The sequence below is a fragment of the Salmo salar genome, chromosome 13 (genome assembly GCF_965601325.2).
Source record: "Salmo salar chromosome 13, fSalSal1, whole genome shotgun sequence".
NCBI classification, from domain to species: domain Eukaryota; kingdom Metazoa; phylum Chordata; class Actinopteri; order Salmoniformes; family Salmonidae; genus Salmo; species Salmo salar.
The window spans coordinates 40,345,754-40,365,669 of NC_138303.1; the positions used below are offsets into that span (position 1 = coordinate 40,345,754).

The 19,916-nt window shown below is 41.1% G+C and overlaps 2 protein-coding genes across 22 annotated transcripts in view; both read right to left on the bottom strand.

Moving 5' to 3' along the window:
- LOC106567151 (transmembrane protein 269) overlaps positions 1 to 14,117 on the bottom strand; it is a 34,976-nt gene extending 20,859 nt beyond the window's left edge. Inside the window, exons 1-2 of one of the 3 annotated variants that reach the window (XM_014136135.3) lie at positions 2,306 to 2,401; positions 2,147 to 2,168 (exon numbers count right to left, since the gene is read on the bottom strand). In XM_014136135.3, coding sequence (XP_013991610.1) covers positions 2,147 to 2,168; positions 2,306 to 2,319 — 36 coding nt within the window. In that variant the 5' untranslated portion in view covers positions 2,320 to 2,401. Of the gene's footprint in view, positions 1 to 2,146; positions 2,169 to 2,305; positions 2,402 to 14,092 lie in introns of those variants that run through there. The other 2 variants (XM_045693253.2, XM_045693252.2) reach the window with 2 other exon arrangements.
- A 1,115-nt stretch (positions 14,118 to 15,232) lies between these two features.
- Positions 15,233 to 19,916, bottom strand: part of LOC106567148 (basement membrane-specific heparan sulfate proteoglycan core protein) — a 162,648-nt gene continuing 157,964 nt past the window's right edge. For all 19 annotated transcript variants that reach the window (XM_082960077.1, XM_082960085.1, XM_082960082.1 and 16 more), the window contains one exon: positions 15,233 to 19,721. In XM_082960077.1, coding sequence (XP_082816203.1) covers positions 19,549 to 19,721 — 173 coding nt within the window. In that variant the 3' untranslated portion in view covers positions 15,233 to 19,548. The remainder of the gene's footprint in view (positions 19,722 to 19,916) is intronic.

Here is a 19,916-nt window from a genome sequence, read left to right on the forward strand (position 1 = left end):
TAACACGGTATGCCTGCAGTACCTCAATCAATCACCCATCAATATCTTGGAAGTTATGTAGCACACTATATGAGCGTTATCTAGTCTAGTCAAATACACTCACATATAAGATTGAAAATGACAAAGGAAAATCTATTTCAAAAGCAATAAATTCTAGTTCATTAACTACATGATAAATGTACTACAAGATCCTACACACTTAAAGTACTTCATTATTTAGCTACAATGCCATAGATTACAAGGCAGTCAGTGCTGCTTACCTATGCTATTGGTTGACCCTATTGGTTGAGCCAGTGGGTGTGCGCCATAGAGATGGATAGAGGTCTCATCTTTATTATGGTGTCTGACAGCCTCAATGTTGCTGCCCATGCCATCTCCATTTGTGGCTGTGGAGCCAACTTTTTCAGGATATTTAATTTTAGTTGAGTTTTGGCCACATGTGAGAGAAATGTGGTGGTGTTTGTCTTACAGTAGCCTAACTTTATACTATGCTATTATATTTCGTGTAAAATAAAAATGTTGTGGGTGAAGTGTTTCCATTACCCATTTAGGCAAATTGCGCATTAATAAAATTGGCGACAGCTTGTATGCCCTCCCAACCTATCCGTTTCATGTCTCAGGTAGCCCACATGGATAGAATGCAATAATTTACTAATATTTGACATTCTAATAATACTAATGCGCCAATGTATCGCCAGTCCGTGCCATGGTGAAACTTGCCAGCCAACCAGAAAAGCAAGGTGAAGCAATTCACACATTGTTGAAAGTCAGGACAATCCTTGTCCTGCAAATAAACTTTATTTTTATCGCTGAAAAATAGACTTTGCAAGCAGAAGACATTTAGAATTAAATGTCGAGTGGAGGTTTATTGTGACATCACGTGCCTCTTGTAACTTGTAAATTATTCGGCAATCCTCATGTATTAGAAAAACAGTTTCCATCATTTGTCGCAATGAATAAAATGTTCACAAAATAAATCCACTAAAATGGATAAAAATGTTTATCTTTAGAAAATGTATCCTACTGTCGCAGCCGGCTGCGACCGGGAGACCCATGGGGCGGCGCACAATTGGCCCAGCGTCGTCCGGGTTAGGGGAGGGTTTGGCCGGCAGGAATGTCCTTCTCCCATCACGCACTAGTGACTCCTGTGGCAGACTGGGCGCAGTGCATGCTGACATGGTTGCCAGGTGCACGGTGTTTCTACCGGCTGGCTTCCGGGTTAAGTGGGCATTGTGTCAAGAAGCGAAGGTTGAGAGCCGTGGTTGAGTTGTGTTTCGGAGGACGCACTGCTCTCGACCTTCGCCTCTCCTGAGTCTGTACGGGAGTTGCAGGGATGAGACAAGACTAACTACCAATTGGATACCACGAAATTGGGGAGAAAGCGGGATAAATTATTTTTATTTAAAAAAAAAATTAACCTATATCCATGACAATTTTTTGGGGGCAACATTGCTTTTGTCTAATAATCTTGAGTAGATGGAAACCTGTCTACTGGCTGATAGCTCCCAACCCATAGGAATCACCATCCAGTTGACTATAAAATTGCTGAAGTCCTCAATGGCAATGTCCATGCTAAAATGTGTTATATTCAAGTTGAGACCTCTACCCATCTCTATTGTGTGCGCACACTACGCAGTTTCTTCAGTACAATAGCCACGCGCAACTACATAAATTCCTTACTAACCTTACAAAAAAAATTGCAGTCAGAGTGCAGTATGGTGGAAATACTGCGTCCTACATACGTTTTTTTTTTTTTTTACTGCAGTAATTTTGCAGAAAAACTGCAATTACTGCGTCCAAAATATCACCGTCGACTGCAGTTACTGCACATTTACTAGTTTCCAAACTGCAATCTTTTTCGTAAGGGTTGCCCCTAAAATGTGTAAACTCGGGCGTTAAACGCATCATTCTCACAGTAGATGTATTTTTTAAAATATAATAATTTTCTAAATACAAAAACAAAATGGTTGCTGCAATTTATTTTATACATGGTGCGTCACACATTTAGGGGACAAAATCTACAATCCATTGCCTTTCTAAATAGAATTGACCGAAATGCTTATAATAATTATATATGGAAGTCAACAATTGATTTTCTGCGCACTATGTAAACTGATTTGAGGATAGTTTAAACTGTCTGACTTACCTGGAAGGACCTAAAGATGATGCTGAAATAGTGCAAATGATTGACACGGCTTCAATGGAACTAAGCAATCGTATTAAATGAATCTCTTCTGTAATAATTACTTCTTCATGTATACAAAGTGGTTGTTTATTGCATCCCAATAACGTTTCAGTGGTTCACCTGTAAAAACGCATCTCAGTCTGCTTCTCTGCGCGCCTGCTTTTAAAGTCCAACAGAAGAATCCGCTAGAATATTCCACCGGATGTGACGCACAAGAAACTGTCTCTCGTTTGTCTGGCTACTGTACTGTTCAAAATTATATTACGAGAATATTATAATTTTACTGATGAATTTAGTTATAACACAAGTGTAGTTGGTCATCTATTTTGTAAATGAACATTAACATATGTGACGCAGTCTATCATAATCAGTCGGAAGTCGCTATGGCAAATTTCCATATCGTTGTTGTCAACATTTAGATTTTTCGCAGATGGTTTGGTTTCATCTGGTTTTAACAAAACAATGTCTTTGCTTTCATCATCTGTATGTTTTAATGTCTAATTCAGAGTATAAATATATATATTTTTTATCTTATAAAGGTAGAATGAAACATAGCAACGGACCACTTTCGGTTCGGTGGACGCTAGCTTGTGCAGTGTGGCCAATTTAGCGACTTCGTCGCTATATTTAGTGAGTATTCAGACACATTTTCAAAAAAGCGACTAGCGATAAATCTAGCGACTTTTTCTGGTGTTATTGGAGACTCTGACGTGAAAGCACGTATCGTTCTTACTCTTCTCAACGAGCAGCAAGTGCTGCCGTGGTCTCCACCCCGGTCCCAAAGCACTCACGTATGTGTACGTGTAAACAGTGGCAGACAGCATTTTAAATATGGAGATGTGCATAAAGATAAGCATCCTCTGTTTATGGATACTTTCCCCTTAATGTATTTTTCATGTCAGCCAGACCAATCTTTTCAAAGACACAATCTCTAGTTCAGTAAAATAAGGAGTTTATTGCTTCACTACTTGTTTAGTTTTCACTTCTTGTTACCTGGTAAATAACCAACAGCCATTGATAACCACAAGGAGAATAAGGCGAGGAAACAGTCCATGGCAACCAGGCCCATCTTTTAATGAAAAAACATTTATTTAAATTTCTAGTTGAGTAAAATAATTTCTGTTCTGATTAGAAGATAATCCAGAAAATTGCAGTAAACACTTAGGCAGATAACCGCATGTTCTATTCTCAGTCTCCAATATAATCGCATAGTTTACATCTCCGTGTAAAAAGGCGTCCCATGGTCTACTTCGTCAACGAGCTCAATATATTCCAAACACTGGTGGTAAAATGATCCCAATAATTGAGTTATCCTAGTAAACGATGCATCCCTCTGGAACATTCTATTGCGAACTGTCTCGGACTCCTGATTGTTTCACTGTAGTCTACTGAAATATATTTTACTTATAAAGTCAAAGATGAAATTAATTGCAAACCACTGGTCTCAAATATATTAGCATAACTAGGCTACACAGGACCCATTGTAAAATGAGAGGCCGTTCCTAATTTTAAAACGTGCTCAAGTCCAACATGCCTTAGCTCTGCCGACTGGGGCGTGCTTTACGGAATGCTCTCTGAAATATGCGTTCGTATCGTCTTATTCCACCTGATCGAGTTATCTCACCATAGCGGCACTATCGTACCCGCACTATCAAAACCTACACCGAAATCGCTATTTGTTTTTGAATCAAGCTGCAATGGGCTATTTAATGGGATGATTTTCCTTTGTGCCCAATCAAAAATACTGTAGCATACCATCAGCGGTAAAAAATGTCTCTCTCGCTCTTCAGATCTGTCAAACCCCCATCATATAATGTTAGTCAGTCACACATTGTCCCTACTTTATTGGCCTACACTTTAACTAGTTTAGCTTTCTACTGCATCAATGGATTCCCATGAGAGATAAATAGTAATGTTGCGCTAGGACTGGTCTTCTTCTTCGGTGGGGTTTATTGGCGGTTGGTATCCAACGTTATTGTGCATTACCGCCACCAACTGTACTTGGAGTGTGGGCCAGAGACGGAGAAAGTAAATCCTACATGGGAGGCCCGTTACTTAAAAAAAAAAAATTAAATAATAATATTTCAGACTATATCTAATGGCGTTCTACTAAATATACTCTTTAAAATAATTGTCTGTATCCCCTTCTCCCCCATACTAGATCTCAGTCTCTCTCTTTCCCTCTGATACTGCCCACACTGTAGCAATACATGATCCACGATCAATAATCACACTTTCCTGTTGGATGCTTTCCTATCACATTTAAGGTCTTATTCAACTCGCTGTGTCCCACCCTTAATCGTGTAAAAATAGCCTCCTCTCTTCTGACCCTTCCTGTCGTCCTCCCCGACCCGACTTTCCTCGTACTTGAAATAAATGCCTGCCCTTAGTATCTCCTTTCCACTGCTCCTGTCATCTATGCACCATCACTGTCCATACCAGGCTTTTTGCCTCTGCTTTGCTCATTGAAAGTACAACTTCAACATCCCCACTACTAAGTGCTTGTTTAGTCAGTATATCAACTGCCTTCGTTACCCTCCACCCCCACATGGGCGAGGGCCCAAGTAAATCTTATCTGTATACTTATCTGTATACATCTGTCTAATCCTGCCATGGGTTTATAGCACCTCATAAAGCAGGTCTTGTCCACTACGTGAGCTAAAGGACTGGAGAGTCATTAACAGTGCACATGAATCAGAGCAAATAACTACTCTGTAGTGACTTCCTCCACCCACTGCAAGGCCAACAGTATGGCAATCAGCTCCGCCGTATATACAGCCAGATGATCTGTAATATGTTTCCTGACTGCCACCCCACATTCCTGCACTACAAATGCTGACCCAGTATGTCCTGTCCTTGGATCTTTTGAACCATCTGTGCAAATGGCCACAACATCCTGATACACAGTATCCAGAGGTCTCTTAAACAAATCAGATGGATCAACACCATCTGTCACGTTCCTCGTATTCTCCCTCATCGGAAGATATGTCGAAATCACTCGATGACCAATACGCAGCAGGTTGACTGTTCCACATCATCTTTATTTTAGATGGAAACGACAAAACAAAATAAACACGCAAAGGAGAAAGGTGACAGTTTCACAGGTGAAACGAAACACAGTGCAAAATACAATTACCCACAAAAATCAAACAAACACACCCCACTATATGGGACTCTCAATCAAAGGCAGATAGACAACACCTGCCTTCAACTGAGAGTCCCAACCCCAATTAACCAAACAAACATACACTCACTAAACTCCACATAGAAATACCTAACCTAGAACCTACCCCAACACTCACAACCCCACTATACCATAACCAAACATAACTGCCACGTCCTGACCAAATATAATACAAAAAAACCTAAGTATATGGTCAGGACGTGACACCATCTCTATCTTTCTGTAGTCTGTCCAACACGTCTAGATCAACTACTGGAGGCGGGAGTAGCCATGGTGGATTTACAGGAATAGCTACCGTTGGAATAAACTTCCTTCCTCCATCTGCTTCGCCTGCGTATTACCCACCCACCCAAAGCTCGCGTTCTGTCTTCGCTCATGTTCCCAGCATGCCTGTAAAATCCTTTTCGAAGGATGACACACCCCATGTCCCTGTAGGTTCACTGAATCACTGAAGCTGGAGACTCATATCTCTCTCACTAGCTTTAAGCACCAGCTGTCACAGATCACTGCACCTGTACATAGCCAATCTGTAAATAGCCCTCCAACTACCTCATCACAATATTGTTATTTAAAAAAAATGTTTTGCTCCTTTGCACCCCAGTACCGCTACTTGCACACTCATCTTCTGCACATCTATCACCCCAACGTTTAATTTGCCATACTGTAATAATTTCGCCACTATGGCCTATTTATTGCCTCACCCCCCTTATCCTCCCTCGTTTGCACACACTGTATATATACTTTCTCTATTGTATTATTGACTGTATGTTTATTTATTCCATGTGTAACTCTGTGTTGTTGTTTGTGTCGCACTGCTTTGCTTTATCTTGGCCAGGTCGCAGTTGTAAATGAGAACTTGTTCTCAACTAGCCTACCTGGTTAAATAAAGGTGAAATAAAAATAAAATAAATATATAAAAAGGTTGACACAATAATTCATTGCCAGCTACTGTCTCCTAATCTCCACCTGTAGTGCAGACAATGGGGAGGTCCAAAACGCCCCACTACAAATTCTGAGTCCTTGCCTCTGTATGACATCTAGACTTTCCAATGAGGACTGGGCTGCCGAACCATACAGTATACTGCTATAGTCTATTATAGATCAGATTAATGCAACATACATGGTCCTCAATGAGGAACGTCCAGCCCCCCACTCCTTCCCTGTCAGACAGAGCATCACATTTAGTACCTTCTTACACTTTCCCACCACTCTCTCAATGTGTTCTGCCCAGGTCAATCTAGTGTCAAAGTACACCCCAAGGAACCTGAAGGACCCCACCCTCTCCAAGTTTCTCCCATATAACCTCAAGCGTACCTCATCTCCCACCTACCTCCAGGCAAAGAACACTGTCTGAGTTTTCTCTACAGAGAACCTGAATCCCCACAATAATGCCCACCGCTCTACCTCATCAATTGCTTCCTGTACCTTCCTGACTATGTATGACACATTTCTTCCCCTCTTCCATAAGGCCCCATCATCAGCAAATAATATCCGGCTGTACCTGAGAGTAAACATCGCTGATGATGATTGAGAACAACAGAAGACTAATCGCGCTCCCCTTTGGTGTACCGTTATCCACCAGGTAGCTGCATGATAGACTTCCCCACCCTCTCCTGGATAGACCTTCCAAACAGGAAATCCTTTATCCAGTTGTATATTCTTCCTCCTACCCCCCCATATTATCAAGCTTGATTAACAACCCCTCCTTCCACATCATATCATGCGCCTTCTCTTCATCAAAAAAGACAGCTACAACGGTCTCCTTGTTCACCTGAGCCTTCCTGACCTCTGCTTCTAAGCAGAGCACTGGGTCCATAGTTCCCCTACCCTTCCTGAACCCACTCTGATGTGGCGATACTAGCCCCCTGCTCTCCAGGAAGTAAGTTAGACTCTCCGCAATCATACGTTCCATAATCTTACATACATGTGATGGGTTTATAGCACCACAACAAGCTATTGGCCGATAGCATGTTGGCCTCGTTGGGTCCTTCCCTGGCTTCCGGATTGGTACCACTACTGCCTCCTTCCAACTGCCTGGTAGTTTCCCCTCCTCCCACACTGTTGTACAACACCGATACCTTATCCAGTGCCTCATCACTAAGATGGGCCAACATAACATAGCACACCTCATCTTTCCCAGGTGAAGTTAACCCAGCCTTACCTATTGCCCTTTCACCTCTGCCATGGTAAATGGTGCATTATTTACATCCTCCCTCCCATCCAGCACTCCAGGATGCTCCTCTCTCATTCTCGCTCTCTTCCTCTGCCCTTCCTCTGACAAATTTGCCAAGCTATGTAGTTGGACAAACGCTTTGGCCATTATCTCTGCCTTCTCATCTGTTACTGCCACATCTTTCCCACTCGTCAACACTGGATAATCCCACTCCTTTCTGACCCCACTCATCCTCTTAATCATCCCCTACACTTCTCCCACTGGTGTCGCCCTTCCAATGGTACCACAGAACCGACGCCACCATGACCTCTTTGCCTGATGGATAGTTCTCCTCACCAGGGCCTGGGCCTGCTTATACTGAATCAGATGTTGGAAGTTATGTGTCCTTGTCAGTACTCTAAATGCCCTGTTCTTACTCCTCACCATTTCCCCAGACTCCTCCGTCCACCATGGAACTGCTTTCCTCCTTCTCCTCCATGAACTCTTAGGTATAGCCTCAGTAGCTGCCCCCACTAACGCTATTCTCACCCAGTTATTCATACTATCCACATCCCCTCTCATATCCACCCGAGCCATTACCTGCTCACTCAGCTCCTGAAACGGATCCCACTTTGCCCTTCCAAAAACCCACCTTCCTACTCCATCCACTGACACCTCCTCCTCCCTCCGGCCTACTGTGCATACTATGGGGTAATGATCCCTCCTTACTGTCGACTCCTCCCATACCTCCCACTCACAGATTCCTGCCATCGCACTAGATACCAGAGTGAGGTCCAAGGCAGACTCTTTCCCTGTGGCTACATCAATCCTGGTCCCTCAGCCATCATTCAGGCACACCAGATCTTTCATTTGTAGTTCACAAGGGAAGTCCCCCCCCCCCTGCGAACCACTACAAATCCCTATATGATAAACTCCACAGTCAGTTTGAGCCATGTTTCCTGCACACAAATTACATCAGGCTTAGCTGGTATATCTACGATGAACTGCTTGAACTCCTGCCCATTAGCCAACAGGCTTCGAGCATTCTATTGTAGTATTACCACCATAACTAAGATCCAGTAATACATGACTCCACCCTCGGCTGATTGAGGTCATCTCAAACCTCTGCCCATGTCAACGCTGTCATACTCAGATGTCTCCCAGTAGCTTTCACTATTAGCTTCACGATTCCTCTCTGTTTTAGACTCTACTTTAGCTGTGCTATTGATAGCCCTTGCTATGAACGTCACCAGCTTTTTCTTATCTATGCATACCATATCGCCTACCACCTGCCCCGTAATCCCCGGTCTAGATGCTCCTAACCCTCTCTCCCTCGAACCTGTAACTCCCTGGACCTGGACCACCCTCACTGCCTCAGCATGACACCCTTCTCTCCACTCTCACTTGTTGCACCTCCACTGCCTGCTTCATAGCCTCACACCCACTATATGCCACACTATGAGCACCCCCACAGCTGCAGCACTTTGGTTGTACACCATCCCCACACTTCCCATTCGCATGCTCCCCTTCACACCTTACACCTCTCTTTTTCTCTTTACAGGCTGTTGCCACATGCCCAAACCTCTGGCAGTTATAACATCTTAAAGGCTTCGGTACATAAACCCTCACATAATAACTCATATATCCTATGGTTACTTTATTTGTCAGTACCCGGTCCTTGAAGTGTAACAGAATAGATGGGCTATCTACCCTAACTCCACCCCTTGTTGCTTGCAATCTTTGAACATCCACTAGAACACCTCTGAAATTGTTGCTTACCTCTTTACTGCTGGCACTCACAGGCCCTCCTGTTATCACCCCTTTAATCCACTGCTTCCCTGCTTGATCAGTCCAGCTGCTCCACACCACCTTACACTTCCCTATTTGCTTCACTCTGAGAGCTTTTTCCCTCTTCGCCATGTCCTCACAGAACACCAACAAGCTCCCATCTCTTAACACTTTAGCATTGAGAACTTCCCCAATCAACTCTTTTATCACAGCAGTCAACCTTATCGAACTCATCTCCCAAACTCCCCCTTCCTCTCTAAACTTCAAAATCATTTTATGCTGCTCCTCACTTCCATGCTCCCCTCGCGACTTATCTTGCCCTTCCTCTGCACTTTCTACCTCCAGCGTTGGAAAGTATGTTGTTCTCCTCAAACTTAATTTTCTGCCTCCTCTCTGCCTCCATAGACCTCTCACTCCCCTTCAAATCTCTACTCCCTTTCTCTCCAGCTATCTTTGTCTCTTACCTACTCCCTCCTTTATTTGTACCACTATGCTCCATACTCGCTTCACTTTCGTCCTCCATCACTATCTCCTACCATCTCTGACCTAATCACAGCACATCTGTTCCGAACTGCCGCCACACCAAGTACAATTTGCTTGTTTGTTTATAGCCGCAGCTTTCAGCCTCTCTCACTTCTCTCCAAGCTCAGGGTCAGATACTTCAAGTCGTAGGAGCTGGTTCAGACGATCGGTCAACTTATTGGCGACTACTTTTTGACACCTGCAAGCATGGCGCTTGCAACGTCAGGGTTGTGGGTTTGATTCCCACAGGGAATCAATATGAAAATGTCTGCACTCACTACTGTATATCGCTCTGGACAAGAGCGTCTGTCAAAAGTAAATGAGGAGGCTCAAGTAGGCTGACTAGCAAATTAAAGCTGAGTGTGAGTGAATGTGTGGCATGTGAGAGGGAAGTGGGGGACGTGTAGCCCATGCAACCTAGCTAGTAACTTTGGGACTTGTGTGTGATGGTAAAGAGATTGGTTACAGAAATGCATGAAATGGCCATCAATAAAGTTAACACATACCTTTATATCAAACATGAACCATTTACAATACTAGTTTGTGTGTGTTCACACGTGCATTTCAATGAGTACAGGTTATTGAAAATGTATTGTCTCAGAGATTATGACGATGACTGAATGTTAAATAATTATATATTGTTTGTCTTATTTTTCAGATGAAAAACATTAGTGCTCATTGGCAAGATCCTTGTTTCCATGAACCTCGGTCAGCTCGAAAAGGGGAAAACAAAAAGAAAGGAAACAGAGGACATCATATTTCCTTGATAGACAGAACTGCAGAGGAACATTCAAGTTCCAACACGTAAGTTTTCTTTAGAGTAATACAACTTGTTGTTTTCTGTTATTATTGAGGATGCAACAGTATTAAACAGTTTGAGGTATTTTTTTATTCTTTATTTAACTAGGCAAGTCAGTTAAGAACAAATTCTTATTTACAACGACGGCCTACCGGGGAACAGTGGGCTAACTGCCTTGTTCAGGGGCAGAACAACATATTTGTACATTGTCAGCTCGGGGATTCGATCTAGCAACTTTTCGGTTACTGGCTTAACACTCTAACCACTAGCCTACCTGCCGCACCCAGGTATTTACCCTCTACAGGGATCGGTATCCCCCGTGGGACGGTTGAGCTAACGTAGGCTAATATGATTAGCATGAGGTTTAAAGTAACAAAAACATTTCCCAGGACATAGACATATTTGATATGGGCAGAAAGCTTACATTTTTGTTAATCTAACTGCACTGTCCAATTTACACTAGCTACTACAGTGAAATAATACCATGCTATTGTTTGAGGAGAGTGCACAATTATGAACTTGAAAATGTATTAATAAACCAATTAGGCACAAATGGGAAGTCTTGATACAACATTTTGAACAGATATGCAATGGTTCATCAGTCTAAAACTTTGCACATACACAGTGGCCAAAATCTAAATTGCACCTGGGCTGGAATAATACATTATGGTCTTTCTCTTGCATTCCAAAGATGTTGGTACAAAAAAATGCATGTTCTTTTCTTTTTATTATCTTTTACCAGATCTAATGTGTTATTCTCCTACACTCCTACAACTTCAAAGTGTTTCCTTTCAAATGGCATCAAGAATATGCATATCCTTGCTTCAGGTCCTGAGCTACAGGCAGTTCGATTTGGGTATGTAATTTTAGGCCAAAATTGAAAAAAAGGGTTGGATCCTTAAGACGTAGTAGGCTGTATCATGAATAGAAATACAAGAGCTGAGAATACATTGTGCCTTTCAGCACATATTAAGGGCTTTTTAAATAATGTATTTTTTTTGTTTCAGAATTTCTACAGATAAGCTGACTGCAGTGATAAAGTTCTACAAGGAACATGGTGTGGCTCCAAGGAAGAAAAGGTGTGGTGGTCGTTTTGCTAGCAAACGGGTGCTGTCCTGCAAGCGAATCGTCCACTATGTCAACAACTTCGCCGATGTCCACGCAATGCCGCTGCCTGGACAGATCCCTGTATTTAAAAGGGCAGACATCCGGTTGCTACCGGCATTTGAGACCAAGTCCTCCGTGTGGCGGAAGTACAAAACGTTGATGCGTGATCATGGTGAGTGTTTTCTTAAATCGTGATACTTATAGTTTGTCAGCTCAAGCCAGTGGACCAGCGGCAAAGACTCTAACCAAACCCCACACAAATTGGATCCTAAGAGGCTCTGTCCTCACTGGTGATGAGTGTGGGGTCATATTTTCTTTCATGTTTCTCATTGGAGTATCACCTTAGATAGACCAGAACTTACTCTGACCCCCTCAATCCCCTTCCCTGATTTAGCTCTTTTCAGATGTAATTTACTCTGTGCCTATACACTTTCTCTGTGAATTGTAAGAGATGTTATTTAATGTGGTAATTTATTCATTATTTATCCTCCCATGCCTTATTTTCAAATGTAATCTGACACAGAAAAAATAAGGGCCACAACCATGGTATGTGAGAGGACTACATGGGATGTGCACACGTTTGTGTGCATGTGTATGCAGTGGTGTAAAGTACTTAAGTAAAAATACTTTAAAGTACTACTTAAGTAGTTTTTTAGGGTATGTATACTTGACAATTTTTACTTCACTACATTCCTAATGAAAATAATGTGCTTTTTACTCCATACATTTTCCCTGACACTCAAAAGTACTAGTTACATTTTGAATGCTTAGCAGGACAGGAAAAGGGTCCAATTCACGTACTTATCAAGAGAACAACCCTGGTCATCCTTACTGCCTCTGATCTGGCAGACTCACTAAAAACAAATGCTTTGCTTGTAAATTATGTCTGATTGTTGAAGTGTGCCCCTGGCTACCCGTAAATTAAAAGAACAAGAACATCGTGCTGTCTGGTTTGCTTAATATAAGGAATTTTAAATGATTTATACTTTTACTTTTGATACTTAAGTATATTTCAGTGATTACATTTACTTTTGATACTTAAGTATATTTAAAACCAAATAATTGTAGACTTTTACTCAAGTCTTATTTTACTGGGTGACTTTCACTTTTAAGGTATCTTTATTTTTACTCAAGTATGACAATTGGGTACTTTTTCCACCACTGTGCGTATGTGCACAAGTATGCATGTACACATGCGCCAAAAACAAGTGCACACCACATGTAGTCCTTGCACATATCATGGCTTGAACATGTGCAGTGTGAGAGTGTTTCTGTCATATGTACACTGAGTGTACAAAACATTAAGAACACCTTCCTAATATTGAGTTGCATTGCATTCAACCTGTGAATGGTACACACACACAATCCATTCCTCAATTGTCTCAAGGCTTAAAAATCCTTCTTTAACCTGTCTTTCCCTTCATCTACACTGATTGAAGTGGATTTATTAACAAGTGACATCAATAAGGGGTCACAGCTTTCACCTGTATTCACCTAGTCAGTCTATGCCATGGAAAGAGCAGTTCTTAATGTTTTGTCCACTCAGTGTATATTTCCACACTATGAGGTTGGAATACTGTGAAATTGTGAAAATTATGATAATGCCCTTTTAGTGTAAAAGCTGTTTGAAAAGACAGACTGAAATTTCGACCTCTTTCTGGTGGGATGGAGTTCGTTAATAGACCAATAAGAAAGAGAGTTTGAAACCTCTCTGCCAATAACAGCACATTTTCAGTTTCCCTCTCTCCACTCAGACCAATTCCAGACAGTCCTAGGAAAATATTTGCTTGAGAAAGTGCTCTTTGCTAAGAAGCTATTTATTTTTGCAATTTTAATTGATCACAATAAGATACTTAACTGTTAGCCAGAAATGATTTGATATTGAGATAAATGGCTATATAGGACCTTTAATGCGTGGATGTGACTGTATCTGTACAGGTTTGCTACAAAAGACTAACTTTCTTTTGAATTGTAGCTGCACATTGTGTAACAAACAGAACATTAATAACTGTAAGTGAATATACTCAGGTGTGAATAGAGTGGGTACAGATTAAGACACAATAGTACCAGTAAAAATATATATTGGATACTGGCCAATACTGACTATTACACCTGAAATCAGGTCATAGGGATACAATACTCCTCAGTGTAGTTTATTATCGTGTTGGGTATCGAGTGAAGATTGACGATGTCATAAAATACTAGATGCAAAAGATATGGTACCTGCTCTTACCGGTAAAGTTTCCAATCAGTCCTATGAATAAACATTGAAAGCCACGGTCGATCAACACCAGTGACTCGGTGTATACTTAAATAAGAGTTTTTGATTGCAGTTAAATTATATTTATTACTCACAATAAGATTGCCCAGTTACCACACAGATTCCAAGGTTGATGAATGGTAAAAAGTAAAATAGTCCCAAAGAACCTTTTTATTCAGGCTACACACCTGTCCTGTTGTTCCTGACGCCATCTTTTCTCATATGCCACTCTACAGGCAAACCCACAATAGGCCACTAGGTGTCAAAACATTAAGGGAGTTTTAATTACCATGTCTATACAATTTCAATACATTTCGATTAAAATAACAAATCAGTCAAATATCTTTAAATACATTTTTGTTCCACATACAAAATGGCTCTAACACTACTATTTGACTTAATGCAAGAACTTCTATTCTGTATGAAATATTTTTACATGTTTGTCTTTGGCTTGTGTTTAATGGGAAACCTATATTTGTTGGGATAATTCCCTATCCACGCTTGCAATGTAACATTAATGTAATGCAGGTGAGCAAAGCAGAAAAGAAATTAAGTAAAATAGCATTTTAAAATGCTATCATTGTGACTTATTACAGTATATAAACATTTAGCCTGCCTTATCTAATCTGATACTCATCATATACATTAAGAGATTATGCCTTTGATGATATCCATGTCAGAAACCAGATTTTGGTGTAACTTCCATGGACTTTGTCAATAGGCCTGGCAATACAGAAATAATCCTCACTTTCTCAGGTCTCTCCTGTGTCAAGGGCTGGCCCATACAGATGAAAAGCAAATAAAAAGGCGATTTAATTGTTTATAAAAAATGTATTTACCCAGGCAAGTCAGTTAAGAACAAATTCTTATTGACAATGATGGCCTACTCCGGCCAAAACCGGACGACGCTGGGCCAATTGTGCGCCACCCTATGGGACTCCCAATCACTGCCAGATGTGATACAGCCTGGATCTAAGGGTAATGATCGTATAATTTCCAGAATGTCCTAGGACTGGAGCACACGATAACTATAAGTGAATTATTAAAGAGGAATATATGGGAAATAAACAACCGCAAATACTGTATGGCTGCAACTGTCTACAGCTTCAAAATAAGTATTTAACAACAATAATATGACTGAGAAAAAATACAACTACTTAAAAAATAACGACTGGCAAAAGAACACAACTAGGTAAAAAAATGCTATGACTGGCAAAAGAATACAACTCACAAGATTATAAATAGCGCATGAATGTTGTTTTAATAAAGAAACACTTGGGAAGGGAAAGAGTCCTTCCTTCCAACACTGGAAATGGTACAGTTAGAAACACGAGCATTATCACCCAATGGACAATAACATTGTGTAGTACACTTCCATTCACTAGAATGTTGTGACACTCATCTTCAACATTTGCCTTTAATCTAAAAATGAAACAGACAATGTTAACCATTTCAAAAAAGGTTAAATAATATCTTCAATGATGAAAGCGCCCATATTTACTTCATAAATAATCAGTACATCATTCATACCCAGGTATATCTTATGATTAAGACCACACATATAGGGCTTTCAATGTATTCATGATTTGTGATTTGTGTGACAGTTTCTCATGTGTTTATTCTGTGTTTTGGCCACAACTCCGCAATTAACACACTAACATTTCCCAATGAGTAATGCTACCTCATTCAAAGAATGTAACATACAGTAGCTGAGCCTAATCCTCAATTTTGTAATATAATCTGATAGCCCAATCCAGAGCCATACTGTATATACAGTTGAAGTCGGAAGTTTACATACACCTTAGCCAAATACATTTAAACTCAGTTTTTCACAATTCCTGACATTTAATCCTAGTAAAAATTCCCTGTCTTAGGTCAGTTAGGATCACCACTTTATTTTAAGAATGTGAAATGTCAGAATAATAGTAGAGAGAATGATTCATTTCAGCTTTTATTTCTTTCATCACATTCCCAGTGGGTAGAAGGTTTACATACACTCAATTAGTATTTGGTAGCATTGCCTTTAAATTGTTTAACTTCAAATGTTTCGGGTAGCCTTCGACAAGCTTCCCACAATAAATTGGGTGAATGTTGGCCCATTCCTCTTGACAGAGCTGGTGTAACTGAGTCAGGTTTGAAGGCCTCCTTGCTCGTACACGCTTTTTCAGTTCTGCCCACAAATTTTCTATAGGGTTGAGGTCAGGGCTTTGTGATGGCCACTCCAATACCTTGACTTTGTTGTCCTTAAGCCGTTTTGCCACAACTTTGGAAGTATGCTTGGGGTCATTGTCCATTTGGAAGACTCATTTGCGACCAAGCTTTAACTTCCTGACTGATGTCTTGAGATGTTGCTTCAATATATCCACATAATTTCCCTTTCTCATGACGCCATCTATTTTGTGAAGTGCACCAGTCCCTCCTTCAGCAAAGCAACCCCACAACATGATGCTACCACCCCGTGCTTCGCGGTTGGGATGGTGTCTTCAGCTTGCAAGCCTCCCCTTTTCCCTCCAAACATAACGATGGTCATTATGGCCAAACAGTTATATTTTTGTTTCATCAGAGGACATTACTCCAAAAAGTACGATCTTTGTCCCCATATGCAGTTGCAAACCGTAGTCTGGCTTTTTTATGGCGGCTTTGGAGCAGTGGCTTCTTCCTTGCTGAGCGGCCTTTCAGGTTATGTCGATATAGGACTCGTTTTACTGTGGATATAGATACTTTTGTACCCGTTTCAACCAGCATCCTCACAAGGTTGATTTGCACTTTTCGCACCAAAGTACGTTCATCTCTAGGAGACAGAATGCGTCTTCTTCCTGAGCGGTATGACGGCTGCGTGGTCTCATGGAGTTTATACTTGCATACTATTGTTTGTACAGATGAACGTGGTACCTTCAGGCATTTGGAAATTGCTCCCAAGGATGAACCAGACTTGTGGAGGTCTACAATGTTTTTTCTGAGGTCTTGGCTGATTTCTTTTCATTTTCCCATGATGTCAAGCAAAGAGGCACTGAGTTTGAAGGTAGGCCTTGAAATAGATCCACAGGTACACCTCCAATTGACTCAAATTATGTCAATTAGCCTATCAGAAGCTTCTAAAGCCATGACATAATTTTCTGGAATTTTCCAAGCTGTTTAAAGGTACAGTCAACTTAGTGTATATAAACTTCTGACCCACTGGAATTGTGATACAGTGAATTAATCTGTCTGTAAACAATTGTTGGAAAAATTACTTGTGTCATGCACAAAGTAGATGTCCTAATCGACTTGCCAAAACGATAGTTTGTTAAGAAATTTGTGGAGTGGTTGAAAAACGAGTTTTAATGACTCCAACCTAAGTGTATGTAAACTTCCGACTTCAACTGTAGATGTAGAGATACACAAAGTACACATCCATTTAGCTCTAGCACAAACCAGTTGACAACCCCTTCTCAGGCTGATGTTACTGTTGGTTACCACAGTTGTTGCAGACACTCCACTGAGACTGTATGGACTGAGGGGTCATGGTGGGAACGCCAGTGGGGCAAGACACTCATGGAGGAAAGGTATTAAAACCAAACATGAAGGGAACAGGGGGATGTGGGGAGGCAATACACAATAACCCAAGAAAATTATGCCAAGCTTTTCAGATTGCTCTACAACAGCTGAATCAAGCCTGAAATGAAGACAAAACATGTTTAAAGAAAGAAACAAATATAAATAAAAATGAAGCAACTTTAAGTTAACTGATGGTGCTCATTTTCAGAATATTAAATCAACATAATCTTATGATTACAAAAAGTGAAAAGTTTGTGAACCTCGTGATGTGAATTTTGATGCCATATTTGTCACGAGGTAAACCAGTGTGGGCGAGCATGCTCATTGGAGCTACACAGGTCACAGCTAGCGAGCACCCCACCAGGGAGGTCTCAACTGCTGCGTGTCTGTTAGTCTCCCTCCAATATGTCTACCCCAATAAAAATTATTTTGGCATGAATGTGCTTCCATACAGTGTTAGGTACAACAGCTAACAAAATGATGCAGCTGTTAAGAGTTCAATATCAGACTTGTTAGTTCTATAAGACCGTAACTAAGGCTAGTTGCTACTGAACCTGAAACTGACTGAGGAACATCTTGAGGCAGTTCTGTAGTGACCCTCCTGAGGATTTAGATGGCGAGACTCACATTCAGTACACACACATACAGTAACAGTTCACAGACACTTTCAGTACACATATACCGTTCAGACACAAACATCTAATAGGGGTTTAAAGAGAGGGTGGGGGGGGGGGGGGGGGAAGTACACATGTAGCCACTCACACACACCCAGACTAAACTGATATTTTACCTGACTGGCAGATAGTTGCCACATGACTGACTGCAGAAGTAAAATGACAAAATGTCTTACAATTCTCAGAACCACTCAATAAAAAAAACGTCAAAATACAAATCGCCATTCATTCTTTAAAACACCTCGACGTCTTTTGAGATCTACTCAAACAAATAGGACGTTGGAGGAGACATTTAACCGATGAAGATTTCAGCTAATACTAAAATAAAACCTCAGATCTCATGCATATCTGGAGAACACCACAACCTCTGGAGAGGTGAAAGACAGTAGGCACGTGTAGCATGTGTTTTACACTGATATTCTTTCAAATGTAGAAACACATGTACCACATTATTATAAGGAGACAGACAAATAACCGCTAGTGGGCTGTATTTCCATGTCTAACTTAATAGCACCAAGTAAAAAAAAAAAAACGTTTTACAGACACAAAAAAAGGCAACCATGCTAGGTGTGGGAAGGCAAGTGATTTCAGAAACAGATTAGAAACGATTTGGCAGAATAGAAAAGCACCAGTACTTCTAATAGCGTTCTGTCTGTTTTTAAAATCCTGTCTTCCCCTGAGATGTGTCTTGATGCTGCTTTGTGCCGTGACCTCCGTGACCCCTCTCCCAATAGTGTAACAAGTCTGTAAGGATGCTCACTGCTAAATTCCCCCTACAGAAGTGAAGAAAGAAGGTTTTAATGTCTGCAAGTATTAACACAACTAGACCCTATAAAAAAGCCCTGGACACAGTATTAGAACCCAAAATCAACTCTAGGACAAAGAAGAGCAGTTATGGTTAGTTCACATGTTGCCCCCACAAATATATAATATATATTTATATAAATAAAAATTCAGTGCTGTAAAAACATCTCCAACTCCATAGGATCTGATCCATTGTAGAAGGCCTATGGCATTTTACTCTTTCTCATGACTAAAAGCTACTGCTGGGAGTATGAAAACTGTACTGGATCTCCTGTGTCCTTCATTGAGAATACAACACTAAGGAAGTGAAGACTTGTTAGTATTTGTTCACTTTTTTTGGTTCAATGCAGAGAGCAAAATATAATTTTGTTGTGTAGCTTTGTTTTTGGTAGCAGCAAAGCACCATGTTTTTTTCAAACTGACTATGTATGTATGCATGCATGTATGTATGTATGTATGTGGGTAAGTCTCTCTGTGAGTCTGTATCTTGTCTCCATAGTCTCTGGGTGTGTGTGTGTGTGGGGGCTGCTATAGGTCTATGAGGAGCAGCGCCCAACGTTGATGCCATTCTCTGCGGCGGCCTGCAGCTCGATGGGTCTGGCTGGCTGCTCTCCCGGCCGGGCGTTCATCAGAGACAGGTTCCTCACACAGCCTGTGAGCCCCGAGGAGAACTTCCCTCCCGTCATTGCAGATATATCTGGGGCTCCCCCTGTAACAGACACATGCACACATACACAGCCTCAGTGCATGTCCTTAGAGAAGACATAATATCACCTCTTTTAGTCAGTCATTTCCTTCTAGATTTGGGACACTGTACTTTGGTACTCTTTAGACACTTTGGAAATGTGTACTTTGCCCTTTCCCAACAGGATATTTAAGGTACTGTATTTCTCTACTCTTTGGA